This window comes from Dacryopinax primogenitus (genome assembly GCF_000292625.1).
Source record: "Dacryopinax primogenitus strain DJM-731 SS1 chromosome Unknown DACRYscaffold_19, whole genome shotgun sequence".
In the NCBI taxonomy this organism is placed as follows: Eukaryota; Fungi; Basidiomycota; class Dacrymycetes; order Dacrymycetales; family Dacrymycetaceae; genus Dacryopinax; species Dacryopinax primogenitus.
This window is the reverse complement of record NW_024467216.1, coordinates 244,575-259,531: the sequence shown is the minus strand read 5'-3', so window position 1 is coordinate 259,531 and position 14,957 is coordinate 244,575. Positions and strand designations below refer to the sequence as shown.

Genomic DNA, 14,957 nt, shown 5'->3' with positions numbered 1-14,957 from the left:
GAGAGCCAGAACAGGGGACGCGCTCCTCCGGCTCGTTGGACAAGATCGGCTTGACGTCACCATGAAACTCAGGGTCCGCGGAGTATCTTCGCCTCCGATCGTGTCTATCTTTGGACAGGTCGGGTGATTTACTGCTTGGGGATTGCTGGGATGCTGGAATGCGGGGAGGTGCTGGGCGGCCGTGTTTGGAGAGAACATGGGACACCGGTTCGTTCGGGAGGGAGTATATAATCTCTCTTCTTGCCGGTTTGCGCGGTCGTACGTCCTTCATGTAAGCTGCGCGACAGAGACCAGCAGCGACGAGCACAGCACGACCAACCAGCGGCAAAACGATATAACAAAGCAATAAAGTCCCAAAGTACGAAAACAGCAAGGCACTCATACTCGTAAAACCGATGTACGCCACCCGTATACTACTCCCCGCCACAGCCCGGCTGCAACGAGCAGCCGGCCCAGTGATCCGTCTCTCGACGAGCGCCTCTCCCAATTCTCCCAATGCATCCCCCAATTCCTCTAACAGCAGCGGCTCGAGTAGCCCTGTTGAGTCCCCCCGTGCCCCTCCCTCGACCCCAGCGCCCAACCCCACCCAATCCCAAACCGAGCAAACGCAGAAAACCCTCGCAGGGCTGGACGAAGAACTCCGGGTGAAACTGGAGGAACGCTCGGGCGAAGGAGGGCTCGCGGGGTTGGAATTGGAGGGAGGGGCGGTACCGGAGGGTATGAGGAGGGGCATGAGGGCTGGGATTAGGCATTAGCTGTCAGGTGGTGTGAGCGTTGAGCGGTTGTTATGAGTGGGTGGGTTTATGGTTCGGGAGGATGGAGGATTAAGTGAGTGGGGAGAGAGCAGCAAAATTGGGAGTGTAGGAATGAAGCTGGGGGAGAGCGGAACTCAGGACTTCGAATCTCGGGCAAGAGGCGAGGTGGTGCGAAGTGAGGAGTGGATGGGTGACAGGACTGATATATATCCCCAAACCAAGGCCGAAGCTAGGCCAAGCAAATCGAAGCACCACTGTACTATGGATCAGATTGATCAGATGGAACATATGCATATTAGCTAGTGCACACATATTTTTCCCAGCATACACTCACATCACCCTACCCCGCGAGAGGACGAAACATGAGTTCCCCCAAACTGACCTCCTCCCACCAAGTGTCAAACATCGTACAACACACAACTCTCCAATCCACCCTGACCCATTTCTCCCCAAGCTCGACCCTCCCTGCCAAGGGTACAGGGCCAAGGTACCCAGCGATCGAGATCTGGAGAAGGAACGGGCGTCCAGAGAGGAGGAGATGATGCCCGTCCTTGGCGAATTTGGGGCGGGGGAGGAACCAACGGTCCAGTTCTTCCGGAAGGGGGTACTCGACCCACTCCCCGCTCACTGTGCCCGTAGGGAAAGTGCCGACGAAAGAGGAGGGGGTCGTATCGGCTTGTAGGATGAGCCGGGTATCAGCCAGCAAATGACGAAGGAAATAGCCCTCGATGAACGTCTTCCAGTGCGAGTGGACGGCGCGGGAAACGCCAGAGAGTGGGAGCGGGGAGCATAAGGAGTATATGTTGCCATAGTTCGGGGGGAAAGGAGGGGTTTAAGACGTGCTGGAGAATGGGGAATGGGGTCGGGGTCGGGGTTGCGCTCAAGCGCGGGAGGACGGGAAGTGGAGCGAGCACGGGGAGCCTGAGATAGATGAGCATGCGCCTGAGGCATTATGGAGGGGCTAGCATTCGTGCTGATGAGCACTGAAAGCGCACGCACTGGGGAGTGGGAAGGCGAGCGTGAGTCCGTGCCTTGGCGTGGAGAACGGGTGAAAGAGCGAGAGCGCCCAGCAGGGGAGGTAGCCAGACTAGGGAGATGCATCTCTAACTTGTAGCTTGGAGGGTCGTACGCCTGCGATTGTGCAGGGGAGGAGGGCCAGAGGATGGACCACGCCAGCTGTGAGCTGGCGAGGGCGTGCGAATGCTCGGAAGAGGATAAAGATTGCTCGAGAGCGAGTGCCATTGGACTGGATGTTATTGCCTAGATTCCATCGTCGCCAATGTCGAGGCCGAGGAGAGTTAAGCACAGCGAAGGATGAAAGGATGATGAAGGGAAGGATGAATCGGATTAGTGGGTGTGCTGGCCAGAAATAGACATCATTACTTGCCGAGCTGCCGAAGTCAGTAATGAGAGGCCTTAAATAATCAAGAGTATTGCAGGATGAACTAGTACTTGAAAAAAAATGTATGCATGTTGGACTTTATGGACGAATACAGGTTCGCACGATAAACTACTTTCTACTTCAACAATAGTTTCCAGCCTCCATCTACGGTACACTTCTTTCATCTTTGCTTTTAGATCTCTACACCTCTATGATCTACCGCCTATCGCACAATCATGCTCTCCCTATCCGCACCCACGCCGATCCAAGCACACTTGACTCCCAGCTCGCTCTCCACAAATTCTACATAAGCCCTGCATTTCTCAGGCAGCTCTTCAAACTTCTTGCAATTGGCAACGCTCGTTTTCCATCCAGGCATTGTGACATATCGGACCTTCACGCGCTCAAGCACCTCGAGGTCCGCGGGGAACCCGGGTAGCTCCCGCCCGTCGACTTCGTATGCTACGGCAATCTTCAGCTCTTCTAGGTCGTCCAGCACGTCAAGCTTGGTCAGGTTCAGCACGGAGTAGCCGTTGATCGCACACGAGTATTTGAGCACTACGAGGTCGAGCCAGCCGCAGCGCCTGCGACGGCCGGTGGTGACGCCCCACTCAGCGCCAACTTCTTGGAGGTGGTGACCAATGTTCTGCCAAATGTGTTATTTAAGTGCGAGAGGTCGGAAAGGAGAGACTCACATCCAACAGCTCGGTCGGGAACGGCCCGCCGCCAACCCGAGTCGTATATGCTTTCACGACACCAATGACGGGGCCGATGGCTTTCGGCGGCAGGCCGAGACCGGTAATCACACCCCCGATGCCTGTAGAGGAAGAAGTGACAAACGGGTAGGTGCCAAAGTCGATATCCAGCATGAGGGCATTGGCCCCTTCAACGAGGATACGCTTCCCGTCCGCAAGGGCTTTGTGGATCCAGGTAACGCCGTCGACAACGTAGGGCCGGAGACGTTCCGCAAGGACCTACATGCGTGCTCTCAGAGTGAGTGCAGGACAAAACGCGTTGGCATACCTTGTACCGCGCGATTTCAGCCTCGGTATCATATTCAAAGTGTCCATATCGTTTGAACCTCCCCTCAACAAGTTTCCTGAACTTGTCCGCAAAGCTGTTCCCTCCATCATTCGCGAGCAAATGGTGCACACGCAGCCCGCTCCGGCTAGCCTTGGACGAATAAGCGGGGCCGATCCCCTTCTTCGTCGTCCCGATTGAGGAGCCGCCCAGCTCGACCTCTTTCAGGCCGTCGACGATCTGATGGAAGTCGAATACGATCTGTGCGCGGTCGGAGATGTATAGCCTGTCAGCGCAGTCTAGTCCCTGCGCTTCGAGTTTCTCGAGCTCGGAGAAGAAAGATGGGATGTGAATCACCACCCCATTGCCGATAAAGCCGATACACTTGGGGTTGACGAGACCTGCGCCTCTTCAACAAACGTCGGATACAGCAGAACTAGGACGCACCACTCGGCAGCATATGAAAATCATACTTCACCTTGCCGTTCTTCCCGTCCGCGACGACGATGGTGTGCCCGGCGTTGTTCCCGCCAGCACAGCGAGCACAGACATCGGCGTTCGCAGCGAGGATATCGACAAGCTTTCCCTTGCCTTCGTCGCCCCATTGGGTACCTAGGACCACTGTCACGCCCTCCGTGAGGGCTAGGGCTATCATGGCATCCCCTCATCAGTTTGGGCTTCAACAACGGACAATGGGTACGCACGCGGCATGGTGAAAATGTTGCAAGGTCGCTCGACGAAGACGAGGAGAAGACCCTGACTCGGAAGGAAAAGAAGAGCGGATTTTCTCCACTCGGCTCCGGAGAGTCCCCATTGGCCAGCACGTTGAGCGCTCACACGAGTGGACCAGAGCACTCAGCATGGCGGCGTTCACTTCTCGAAGACGGAGCAATCACCTACCGTTTACTGGGGCGATACGCAAACAACCTTTCCTCTTGTTTGGTTTGCCGTTCCTCACCTTGATCGTCTTTGCATCCTTCGGTCTCCAGACGCTTACGCAAACGCGTTATGATTACCAGAGGAACAAGACGACAAAGGTGCGCTCTTTGTACCATCATTCTGAAATCGATTCTCAACATATGTAGGTAACGAAAGAAGAGGAGTTGCAGATGAGCAAAAATAGGAAAAAGGTAGATATACGGGAGGAATATTTCGTACGTCTGAACATTCTCGTCCACGTGTAATGATATGCTGACACATCGATTCAGCGACTACAAGCAGGGGAGAGCAAGATCGATCTGGACAATTGGGAACCTGTTCGTATACAGCGCCCAGAAGGTACACCAGAGTGGGGTGTACCGCCATCGGCACCACCGAGCGACCCAGCGAACAAGGATGCATCAGGCAAGACATGAATACTCAGAGTCAACGGTTTACTTCCATTCCCAATCTCATTTTCGACATTTGTACCATCACATATATAGTCACCCTTCCGCCATTACGTTTCCAGTTAAAGGAAAAACGCTGACAATGTATAATAATCGAACGCAATTGCTTTCTGTCGTCCTAGCATCTGATCGAATAAAGAAGTTGACAGATTTTGTTGTAAAAGAACTAATTTGGATTTTCACATGTGATGGATCCGGGAGCCGTGACAACCCAGTTGTGTATGTTTTGCGAGCCTCTGAGACCGGCCCGGACATTGATGGAATCGCCACGTGTTGAGGTGTCTTTGAGCCGAACAACGCGCCATTGACGCGTGTCTCCTTGCTTTGTGCGCCTTTCATCCATCCTCATTCACATAAAACTGTAAGGCATCTTTCCAAAACCACAATGAAAGATCTCATTGACGTGACTTAGTGCCTCGACAGATGGATATCGATTTCTGGAATGTAGAGAAAAAGACCAAGGAAGTTGAGGTGAAGATTGCGATTGCGGAGATTCTCCACAGCCCGCCATTTCGCCAGCCAGATGATCCAACTCCCCTGTTGAACTTTGATGTTCAGCTTAAGACGAAGCGTGATAACCCGCAGTACCACACCGGCAAGGGTCGATTGACTATTCCCAACAAAGATATTGCGTGGAGCTTCTTGGAACTTTATGGGACGGTCTCGCATCGGTCTGGATCGAGCGATAGAAATTGGCGAGAGAATGGACGTGCAGGTAGTAACGGTCATGATAATGGCCGTGATCGTAGTACAAGGGGCGCTTAGCGAGGCTCTGCATCCCCGAAATCTCCCAGTCCACCCCTCCAACCGGCACGCGTCATACATTTGGCAGGCCAGAGCCTTCGCTTCCAGAAGTTCTCCGACCGATCGTTCCCCCGAGGCGTGGAAGAACTCAATACTCTGCCGTTTGTTGATCCAAAGGCTGAATACGATGAAAGACAGCTGGAGAAGGACATCGGAGACCCCGTCCCGTTTGGGGCGCTTCAATTCGGTCGCCGACCGCGTAACGAGGATGGCGGATTCAGCAATCGATTTTCGATCGAATGGGAAGTCGCTGTGTCCAGGGAAGACGAGCCGGGAATCGTGTTCGACGTACCTCAAAGAAACATCGAAGTACGTTTCAGTAAGACGCGCTGTCTGGAGAACATTCGCTATGCCGTTATTATATCCTGGACGCGTATTCTCAGTATGATATGGGACGACGGGACGATAACCAAAGAATGTTCCGCCATGTTCCATCTTGAAGTCGCACCCTCCTTCGAACAGATGCGAGCCACTGCCAGCGGTCGTGGAACTCGGCTGAAGCTCAACTTCATCTCCTTCCATGATGACTGCACCCACGCGCCGTTAGCTCCATACATGAGCAACACCATGCGAATAGTCTTCCAGGATCGGCCATCGTTGATCCAGTTTCGGGACGCAGCACTGCGCACGTTCCGCTTTGTGGTGAAGGGTCGATTTACTTCGATCGATGCAGATCGACTGCATCTGTTCGAGAAGATTCATACAATCGACACATGGGCAGGCACATTAGACCTCCGCGTAGCGCTTCAAGTCTCTGCTCTCTATATGAATGGTCTTTTGGACCCGAACGAAATTTTATCTTTGCGACCGAACATTGATCAGCTCGCTGAGCTGTATCAGGATAAACCGGATAGACTGGCACGACTCTTGGGTCTATTTGCAGATCGCATGCAACGAGCTCAATATACAGCTCTGACCATGCATGGCCAGTCCGAAGCTTCTCCTATTCCAATCTGTGACATGTTACAGACTGTGGCCGGTACGAGCTCCATGGAGAAAAAGCAACGACCCGGACAAGACAGCATGATTCGAGCTTGTGCCGCAATCGTCACTCCAACTTGTATCCATTTAGAAGGACCTTATCTGGACCAGAGCAACAGCGTTCTGAGAGCGTACCCAGAACATCAGCACTACTTCCTGCGGCTCAGTTTTGCTAGTGAAGATCACCTTCCACTGTACAATGACCGCGATGTCGATTCACGACTCTTCGTCGGTTATAGGATCGGGACGATTCTGCGAGAAGGTGTCACGTTGGCTGGGCGACACTTCGAGTTCCTAGCTTATTCTCTTTCGGCATTACGACAACATTCCGTGTGGATGGTTGCTCCTTTCGATCATCCAGTACTAGGTCTCATGACTGCGAACAGAGTTCGAGATCGTCTTGGGGACTTCAGTCGAGTTTCCAAGTGTCCTGCCCGGTACGGCGCCAGACTGGCTCAGGCCTTCACGGCTACTGAGCCGTCGATAGTCCTAAAACCCGAAAATATCGTCGAAATACCAGATAAAATTAACAAGGCCAACAAATTAATTTTCACGGACGGAGTAGGAGGCATGTCTCTCGAGCTGTTGGAGGGTACCTGGAAACGCCTCGTCGAGAATCGCCCTCATCTTCGTACCAAGATAGACTTCCCGGCCACAGTGTTCCAGTTTCGACTTGGTGGAAACAAAGGCCTCCTGTCTTTGAATCCCTTGCTTCCAGGACTGGTTATGCAAGTTCGGCCGTCCATGAACAAATTCGACGCACCGGATTCCCTCGGCCTCGAAATCGCAAAATCGTTCGAACGGCCGAGGCCCTTCTTTCTGAACCGACCTTTCATTATGCTCCTTGAATCTCGAGGCGTGCATGCGGATGTCTTCCTAACACTTCAAAGGAATGCAGTCAAAGCCGTTGAAGACTCCAAGTCGTCGCTCATCCGCGCTTCAATCATGACGGAGACATATGGGCTCGGGGGCACATTTTGGATCAGGTTGATTCTTCGTAATATTCACGATATCCTTGGCCTCGACTTCGAAGCAGGACAAGGGCTCACTACATTCTACGATCCCTTTCTCAAACATATCATAGACGTAGGAAAAGCAAATGCCCTCCGGGAAATTCGGTTCCGGGCCCGCATACCGGTCCCCAACAGCTGGACATTAATTGGCGTGGCCGACGAGCACGATGTGCTGGGAAAAAATGAGATCTATGGTTAGTACCATGTCATAGTCATGGTATGCCCTACTAAATTTGGAAAGCGTGCATCCACAAACCTGGAGATCCCGAACCACATTGGATTGAAGGTCCCGCGATTGTGACAAAGTCGCCCTCCTTAGGCCCCGGCGATGCCCAGTTTGTTACAGGGATCGGAAGGCCGCCGCCAGATTGCCCTTTCATGCTAGGGCCGTACCCTCTCAAAAACTGCGTTGTGTTCTCTTGTCGAGGTATGTTCATCTTCAAAGGTCCTCGGGGCAATTGAGGTAGCTGAACTTAGGTGTACGGCCCATCCCATCAATGCTTGGAGGTGGCGATTTGGATGGAGGTATGAAAATTACAGACTCCGCAGAACTTTGCTGACTTCTGAACAGACGAGTTTAACGTCGTTCAATATTCATCTCTGTTTCCACAGTACCCTGCAGATCCAGACGATTACACGGCGGCAGAGCGAGCCGAGCTCGATAGAGATTGTACGATGAACGATGTCATCGACTTTATCATTGATTACGTCAACAACGTATGTGTTTTACACCCCTCCACCTTGCCACCCATTGCTCAGAAGCTTGATTCAGGATCTTGTTGGTAGACTTGCCACCGAACATCTGATCCTGGCAGATCAACATCCTGACGGCGTCAAATATTCTAATTGTCATCAGCTCGCGCAGCTGTACGCATTAGCTTTGGACTTTGCAAAGACGGGCACGCCAATCGATCAAGACCAAATACCGTCCCTGCTAAATGATATGAAACCTGATTATCTGCAACGCGAACAGCAAGTGGGGAAACAGTCAACCAAGTTCTATCAGAGTCAGAGAGCACTTGGTCACATGTTTCGCGAGCCCGACTTGCAAATAGACTTTGATGCGATAAGGGAAGAATCCACATTCTCCGAAACGAATGGTTTTGACGGGGACATCCTTTTCCACCGTGTCCGCGACTTGGTCACGAAATACATCAGTGTCTCAGCCTTGGTACTGCCTAACACCCCCGAATTATTTGATCGCTATGTCGAAGAACTGCGCCATGCATGTTTGACTACAAGTACAGGGCCCCGAACCCAAGAAGCCACAGAAGGCGAAGCCGTGATGGGCGTGATTCTCTCCAATGCCTTCCATCCGAAGATACGTCTCGATCGAGTGTACCGACTGAGACTCCAAATAACGAACCTTGTGAATTCGGTACGCAGCGAATTTCAAGGCCTCGAAGATGACCCTCTCCGTGTCAGATTAGAGCGCGCGTATGCGGGTTGGGACCATTCCAGATCTCGGGGATTCGAATTTGGAGCAAGAAGTTTTGCTCTGATCGCTTTGAGCGCTATCTTCCACTACATCGAGGAGATTGACAACGATGCAAGGTAGATTACGCAATAGTGTACGTTCGTTTGAATGTAGAAACTGTGGCAAAGAATCCCATCAATAATTATGTTATTAATAAAGAATGTTTATCACGGCAGAACCAATTATCCGACCATCCTGGCGGGGACCGCGCCCTGAGTTCGTGTCGTCCCCCACTCTTCCATCTAACCAGTGCTCTCCCCCCATGCCACCGCGGGCAAAACCCGCATCGTATTATCCACCGGCAGACCATGCGACGTTCAAAGATCTTCTTCGATTCGAGGAGCGGCTCAAAACGAATAATGCGAGGTTAAAGAAGCAGAAAGCACGATACCAATGTGCGTTGCCCCAATCTCCCTGTCCACCAGAATTCTGATGTCAGGTCTGCACCTTAGTCTTCCTTCTCGTACTCCTAATATACATCTCTCTTCTCACGTCTGACGTGCTGTTCAACACCTTTTTTACCTCCTACCCGATCAATTTCGCCCTAAAAGCCGAGCATCCACTATGGGAGCCCATTTGGATCCCCCATCCCTACGTGACGCCCGGTCTGCTACTCATCGCATGCACTACGCTGGTTCTATTCTTTGCGAGTGGGACATATGCGGAGAAGATAGGATATGCGAATCGGTGCGAGCATTATAACTTCTAAGATCTCTCATCTGATGCACACCCAGCTACGTACCGTCAGCAAATCGAGCGCTTCGTTCCTTCAACCTATATTTCAACATCCGCTCGCCGTCGATCTTCCCATATCCACTTTCTCTCCTCTTCCAGAGTCCACCTCACCCTCCTCACCCTCCGACACAGTCTGCACCCTCACCTCCGCACCACGCCTCCCGCTCGGCGCTTCAACCCCTTCCTCCTGCCTCTAACCCGCGGGGCGAGCTAATCTTCTCCGCGCGTGTCTCACCGACCTTCAAGGATGCATATGAAGCCCACCGAGCTGGATTTGAACGCATGCGTGCGAAGAAGAGGCAACCGAATAAGTGGTGGGCGCTGTCTTGGGTAAGCGGTACAGGAGCAGGAGCAGGGAAGGAGGCAGAACATGAGGAGCATGAAGGAGAGAAGAGGGGAGAAAGACGCAGGAGTGTGAGCCTGGAGAGCAGCTTGGCACCAACACCTAATAGCTCGAGACTACCCAGTCGTAGTCCGAGTCCGGTGATGGATGTAGCCAACGATGGGGAGCTGAGGCCGGATACAGAACGTGTGCCCGGGATGATTCCAGTTAGGAGAAGGAGCGCAAGGATTGCAAGTAAGCTGGAAGGCCTCGAGAAGGAGCCTTGAGCTCACCAGACATATAGGGTGGGGGCGACAGCGGTAGGTATCGTAACTTACATTGTATTATAATGCATACAAGAAATGTATCCTCTCTCTCCTCTAACTCGCCTCTTGTTCTGTGCAGTATCCTCAGTGTAGTACGCCTCGTTCAGTCCGTTTTGCCCGCACGACCCAAAGAGGATCTCCTTCCTCCCCCGGCTCCAAAACGGTGATCACCTCGACGTGATCTCACAATACGCCTGGTTCACAAGGCTTCTCGCCCGTAGTGCCCGCAAACCAGAAATAGGACGCGACCATCTCGCACCTCTCCGCTGGTCCCACCTCAAGCCAGCGGCGTATGACCTGACTTTTCTTGAGCACCTTCTGGAGGAATATGGAGAAACTGCACCTTGCTAGGAAAACATCGATCAGAGAAGGCCATATGTGCCGTGCCTGCTTCTCGCGTCACCAGAGCCAGCTCGCAGAACACTTCCAGCGGGTGGACGAGATAGTCCACGCTTACGGTACATATGATAGCGTCGTACGCGGCCTCGGTTCCTTCATAGTGTCCCGGTGCGTCTTTCGACTCAAGTTCTGCCTTTGTTCTGACGTCCAGTTTGGTCATTTCGACAGGAAGAATAGGATCGACGTTGAGGTCATGTACGACTCTCCTTGACAGCAGAGGATTCGCGGCCAACTCCGGGGCAGAAAGACCCAGCCCAGTGACGTATGTATGCGGTGGGGCATACGAGTTCGGGAGATGGGACGTCCAGCTAGAGCAGAGATCGAGTATCCTCGGTCGAGTTTTGCTCTCACTGCTGTTTTCTGCACTGAGTGGCAAAGGCTCTGGTAACACTCCGGCATAGTACTCCTGCAGAGCAAGACGGCATCGGTCGTCGATATGATGCACGAACCTGGGACTGGCATAAAACTCCGGATCTGGAGTCTGGTCCTCGCGGGTGAAGGTTTCCCCAGAATAGGGAAATGTCGCTGGGCAAGTCGGACGATGGACCTTGAAAACCTGGGCCATGTTACTTTCTGAACGTAGGGGACAGGCCAGGCGATGTTGTACAGTTCCCCAGAGGAACAGAAACCAGCGGCGCCGATAATCGCGTGGAATTCGGCCCGAGGGATATCAGCCCAATCCCGAGGATCACAGGCCAATCTCTGACCGAACTAGGCGTGAACGTGCCGGTTTCGGAATTGGGACGGGGAACGGATGGGTTGCCTAAGGTAGGAGACGGCTGAGAAATCGAAGCAAGTACATTCAATTACACGTTGCGGGAGTGTTAGGCTGAGGTTGAGGCTGACGTCGGATATGCAAGGAGAAGATCTTACGCTTTGAGGAGTCTCCAGATCGCCCGCATCGATCACGCCCGATCAAGCCCCCAAGGTGACTATGATGGCAATGTCATTCCCAGCTTGTGCATACCCGATCTGTCGGCGCTGACTGTCAAACAATATCCGCGTGCCGTCAGGCACCGGAAATTGTGCCTTGACAGCACTTTAGGTGGTCCCACGGTACCTCGGGGGTCTGCCCAAGTATCCACTGCCCAAGTGCCTGCGGAGCGGGCTGCAGTATGCGGGTTGTGGCCGGAGCGCGAGATGTAAGATGTGGGACGACAGCATTGTATTGGACCGTGTTAGAGAAGGTGGGAAACTGCAGGACAGGATGAGAATGAGGTTACGCATTGGTCGGTTACGACACTGGTTTTGGTAAGTGATTGTTGAGCCACGTGCGGTATGGAGGATTCCGGATGCGGGATGACGTTTTTCTTCAAGCTATTCTGTGCGGAGTAACTTGTGGTATTGCATTCTTTTTGTGGCAGTGGTTGGGAAGAGCTGAGAGATGGTGTACATTGAAAGCCGATTGTTTGAGAAGAATAAAGCGCATATATGCGCCGTCGTTCGACGCTCTACATTTCCAGAGACCAACAAGCGAGAAAGAAACCAAAAGCACAAGATCCGGAAAACAACAACATATCGGGTATAGAGAGAGGCAACGCAGGGTCCGGACAAGAGTTTGAACACGGCATCGACAGAATGATGAACGTAGGATGTACAGGGGCGGTTCCAGGCCGGGCAGGGTCGGCGTGGACTCGGGGAGAGGGTGAACGCCTAGACGTGGACGGAGAGGGTGGAAAGTGTATTGTATGCGAGTTATTGTCGGTCGGAGAGTGCAGGGACGCGTCCGCCATCAGTTTTTGGTTTGATCATTCGAGTGACGAGCCGGCTCCACACATACATATCGCATACAGCTTGTATATGCGCGGGAATCAAGAACGCACTGGAGAGTCGGGGTTTCATCAGTACATCAAAGTCTCCTGCAGAATAAGGCCTAAGCGAAAGCGTACCTTCGCGGGGAGCGCGGCCATCCGCGATCACTCTTCTTCCTCATTCCCTCCTTCCCCGCATGCTCCCACCACAAACAGCAGTACGAACGACACGCATCATTTGACGTTCCCTTTGCTCTCCGTTCTCGGCTGGGCGGGCCTACCCTCCGCGGCGAACGGCGGTGGGCTCGTGAGCGGTCCCTGGGCATGGGCTTTGAGTAGCGTCTTGGGCAGTCTGGGGGCGCCTTTCGGAGGGGGCTTGGAGGAGGAGAGGACGACGGTGTCTGCGCCTGCTACGGGGGAGACGGGGGGGCGTGATCCGGAGGGGTGAGACATGGTGAGGATGTCGAGGTGCGGGGTATGTAGGGGGAGCACGGAAGCAGCACGAGGGGAGAGTGAACGGCTGCGGCGACGCAGAGACAGTTGGGTGGAAGGAAGGTATATGCGCGATGAATGAGATGAGAAGTGGGAGTAGATAAGAGGGGCAGAGCTACCTAGAGATGCGTAAAGGTGTTGAAAGCGAGTAAATATATGTTCTGGCCTGGTGCGGAGCATAAAACTCCGCTCGCTCACGGACCGTGGATGCATTAGAAAGGGAATGAGCGCATCTTCCCCACTTGGACAAGGGTCGAGAGCCCTTATTCTGTCTTGAATTTCCAGGGAAGAGGGCAGTCCCTTTGGGCCAGGCTGGAGGGCGATCGAGTTCAATAGAAGACGGAGATGCACCGGCCAGAATGCACCGCCTTAGGGGCTTCGGACATTACAGAAAGCATTTTAAGCTGGGGACCCCTGCGCTTTTAACCAGGCATCCTGTCTGCCGAGAAGGCGCAACTTCGGCGGCGCACACGGCATCGGCAGAACGGTTCATAACGCGCCGATCTCGTGTGGGAAAACAAAGAAAATATCACGGCTTCGTTCATCCCCTGCTTCGGGAAGCTCAATCCCTATCGCACATCGGCCCGCGCCCCGCTTTTAGGCATGCTGTTAACACGGAACCCGCTTCTGCCGCTCAGGCACCAAACATCGCACCTTTCCTCCTTCCCTTCTCCTCTTCCCTACTCTCTTCCTTTCCTCCCCCCTCTGTTCACATGACAGACCAACCCTTGCTTCCTCCAGCTATCTCAGGGTTTCCTTTACTCACACAGTTGTGGAGCCTCCCAGTATATGGCAACTATTTGTGATTTGGATGTGTCATCACACATTATTCCAGGAAAATGGGGTTGGGGAACCACCAGATCAGAAGCACAGACCCTGGTTTGTTGCCTGGGAGAGGTAAAAAAAACTGGGTAAGCTGATGGGAGAAGAAGAAATAAATTAGGACAACGTCCCGTCCTGTGGAGGTATAAGCAGTCTGAGGAGGGCACAGTCAAATTCTGGAAGTTGTTGCAGAGGAGAGTAAGGAGATGGTTAGGGGGAGCTCAGTGTTGGTTGACTGATGGTCAATCAGACCAGGAGTCAGACTTGAACTCCCGGACCAGCATGTGGGAGTGTTTGACCTATTTGACAGTCAAGCATGTCAGATAGATAGTGAGTTTGACTAATGGGATTATGTGATAACAAGTGTCATATCAGACACCTGTCTTGCACAGTTTGCAACATGGGAAATCAATGTTGACTGAGAAAACTGTGATCATCTCAGCTTCAACTCGCATCAGGGGACCACTGAACATGCTAGTGTTCAAGGCAGAACTTTGCTTGTATGTAGCATGTTAGGTCCTTTGTTTGATCCTTCCAACTGGTGGCAGCTGTTCACAACTTTCAGGCTCAGTGTTGATAAGGGTAGGTAATACCAGCCAAGGACAGATTGCATCCTATCCAAATATTGGCTGAAGACCAACTGAACATTTCTTTTGTCATCTCTAGCTGTGAGTGCTCAGTACTTGAGGTTCTCCATCCTTCCAGACAAGACTATGTGAATGCATGACTCATCAGAGGTAAGAGGATCAACTTCATAGCTGGAGAAGCAGCACCAAGATTTACTATATTCATAGACAGGCAGTGATGTCAACATATCCAATAAGGCTGGACAAACTCCCCTTCTGGCAAGCATGCATCACCTTGTTGGATGCCAGACCCACATCTGTGTGCCATACAAAGATCGCCCAATATTCTGAATCCATTCAGCAGTGCTGATCATCAGAACTGGAAGTGTGTACAAAGCAACAGATCAACGTTCTTGGATAACCATCTACAAGTTCTGATAGCAAGCAAGACATCAAGAGAACTCCAACAGACAGCCTAGTGATCTCTCGTGAAGGATTGCCAGTGATCATCCAGGCTGAATCTGAGTGCATCATGTCATGCTTGCTGCCACTTGCTGTAGTAGTGTGCTGCACATCCAAATTTCAAGCTTGGATCCGACCTTTAAATGTGTTAGGGCAACACAGGCTGACTAAGTCTGCTCACCTGGGAGTGCCAAGAGTCTAAGCAGGCAACAAGGAAGTGGAGTGGACCTGATGACTAAGACCTATCTACAGTATAGGTATCT

The 14,957-nt window shown here is 52.6% G+C and overlaps 7 protein-coding genes across 7 annotated transcripts; 4 read left to right on the top strand and 3 right to left on the bottom strand.

Moving 5' to 3' along the window:
• The first annotated feature begins 389 nt into the window (after positions 1-389).
• On the top strand, positions 390-1,524 carry DACRYDRAFT_24441 (uncharacterized protein). Its single transcript, XM_040773685.1, has 2 exons — positions 390-1,009; positions 1,066-1,524. The coding sequence occupies exon 1, from the start codon at positions 396-398 to the stop codon at positions 753-755; it is 360 nt and encodes a 119-aa protein (XP_040625278.1). The 5' UTR covers positions 390-395; the 3' UTR covers positions 756-1,009; positions 1,066-1,524.
• Positions 1,525-2,290: 766 nt separating this feature from the next.
• DACRYDRAFT_24440 (AMPSase 1) lies at positions 2,291-3,881 on the bottom strand. Its single transcript, XM_040773684.1, has 5 exons — positions 3,861-3,881; positions 3,604-3,804; positions 3,160-3,557; positions 2,832-3,110; positions 2,291-2,782 (listed from the first exon to the last, which is right to left on the bottom strand). The coding sequence occupies exons 1-5, from the start codon at positions 3,865-3,867 to the stop codon at positions 2,360-2,362; spliced, it is 1,308 nt and encodes a 435-aa protein (XP_040625277.1). The 5' UTR covers positions 3,868-3,881; the 3' UTR covers positions 2,291-2,359.
• Positions 3,882-3,987: 106 nt separating this feature from the next.
• Positions 3,988-4,631, top strand: DACRYDRAFT_24439 (uncharacterized protein). The gene is made up of 3 exons (XM_040773683.1): positions 3,988-4,193; positions 4,242-4,310; positions 4,365-4,631. Exons 1-3 carry the CDS (start codon positions 4,017-4,019, stop codon positions 4,509-4,511), a joined length of 393 nt encoding a protein of 130 aa, XP_040625276.1. The 5' UTR covers positions 3,988-4,016; the 3' UTR covers positions 4,512-4,631.
• A 1,284-nt stretch (positions 4,632-5,915) lies between these two features.
• DACRYDRAFT_83509 (RdRP-domain-containing protein) lies at positions 5,916-8,900 on the top strand (the record flags this gene model as incomplete). Its single annotated transcript, XM_040776628.1, has 6 exons — positions 5,916-6,310; positions 6,371-7,536; positions 7,584-7,769; positions 7,820-7,867; positions 7,914-8,059; positions 8,115-8,900. The coding sequence occupies 6 exons, from the start codon at positions 5,916-5,918 to the stop codon at positions 8,898-8,900; spliced, it is 2,727 nt and encodes a 908-aa protein (XP_040625275.1).
• Positions 8,901-9,058: 158 nt separating this feature from the next.
• Positions 9,059-10,163, top strand: DACRYDRAFT_118662 (uncharacterized protein; the record flags this gene model as incomplete). Its single annotated transcript, XM_040770635.1, has 3 exons — positions 9,059-9,214; positions 9,272-9,506; positions 9,554-10,163. The coding sequence occupies exons 1-3, from the start codon at positions 9,082-9,084 to the stop codon at positions 10,161-10,163; spliced, it is 978 nt and encodes a 325-aa protein (XP_040625274.1). The 5' UTR covers positions 9,059-9,081.
• Positions 10,164-10,385: 222 nt separating this feature from the next.
• Positions 10,386-11,166, bottom strand: DACRYDRAFT_110817 (uncharacterized protein; the record flags this gene model as incomplete). Its single annotated transcript, XM_040769131.1, has 2 exons — positions 10,386-10,499; positions 10,546-11,166. The coding sequence occupies 2 exons, from the start codon at positions 11,164-11,166 to the stop codon at positions 10,386-10,388; spliced, it is 735 nt and encodes a 244-aa protein (XP_040625273.1).
• Positions 11,167-12,265: 1,099 nt separating this feature from the next.
• On the bottom strand, positions 12,266-12,855 carry DACRYDRAFT_24438 (uncharacterized protein). The gene is made up of 2 exons (XM_040773682.1): positions 12,491-12,855; positions 12,266-12,423 (listed from the first exon to the last, which is right to left on the bottom strand). The coding sequence occupies exon 1, from the start codon at positions 12,803-12,805 to the stop codon at positions 12,587-12,589; it is 219 nt and encodes a 72-aa protein (XP_040625272.1). The 5' UTR covers positions 12,806-12,855; the 3' UTR covers positions 12,266-12,423; positions 12,491-12,586.
• Between the last annotated feature and the right edge of the window lie 2,102 nt (positions 12,856-14,957).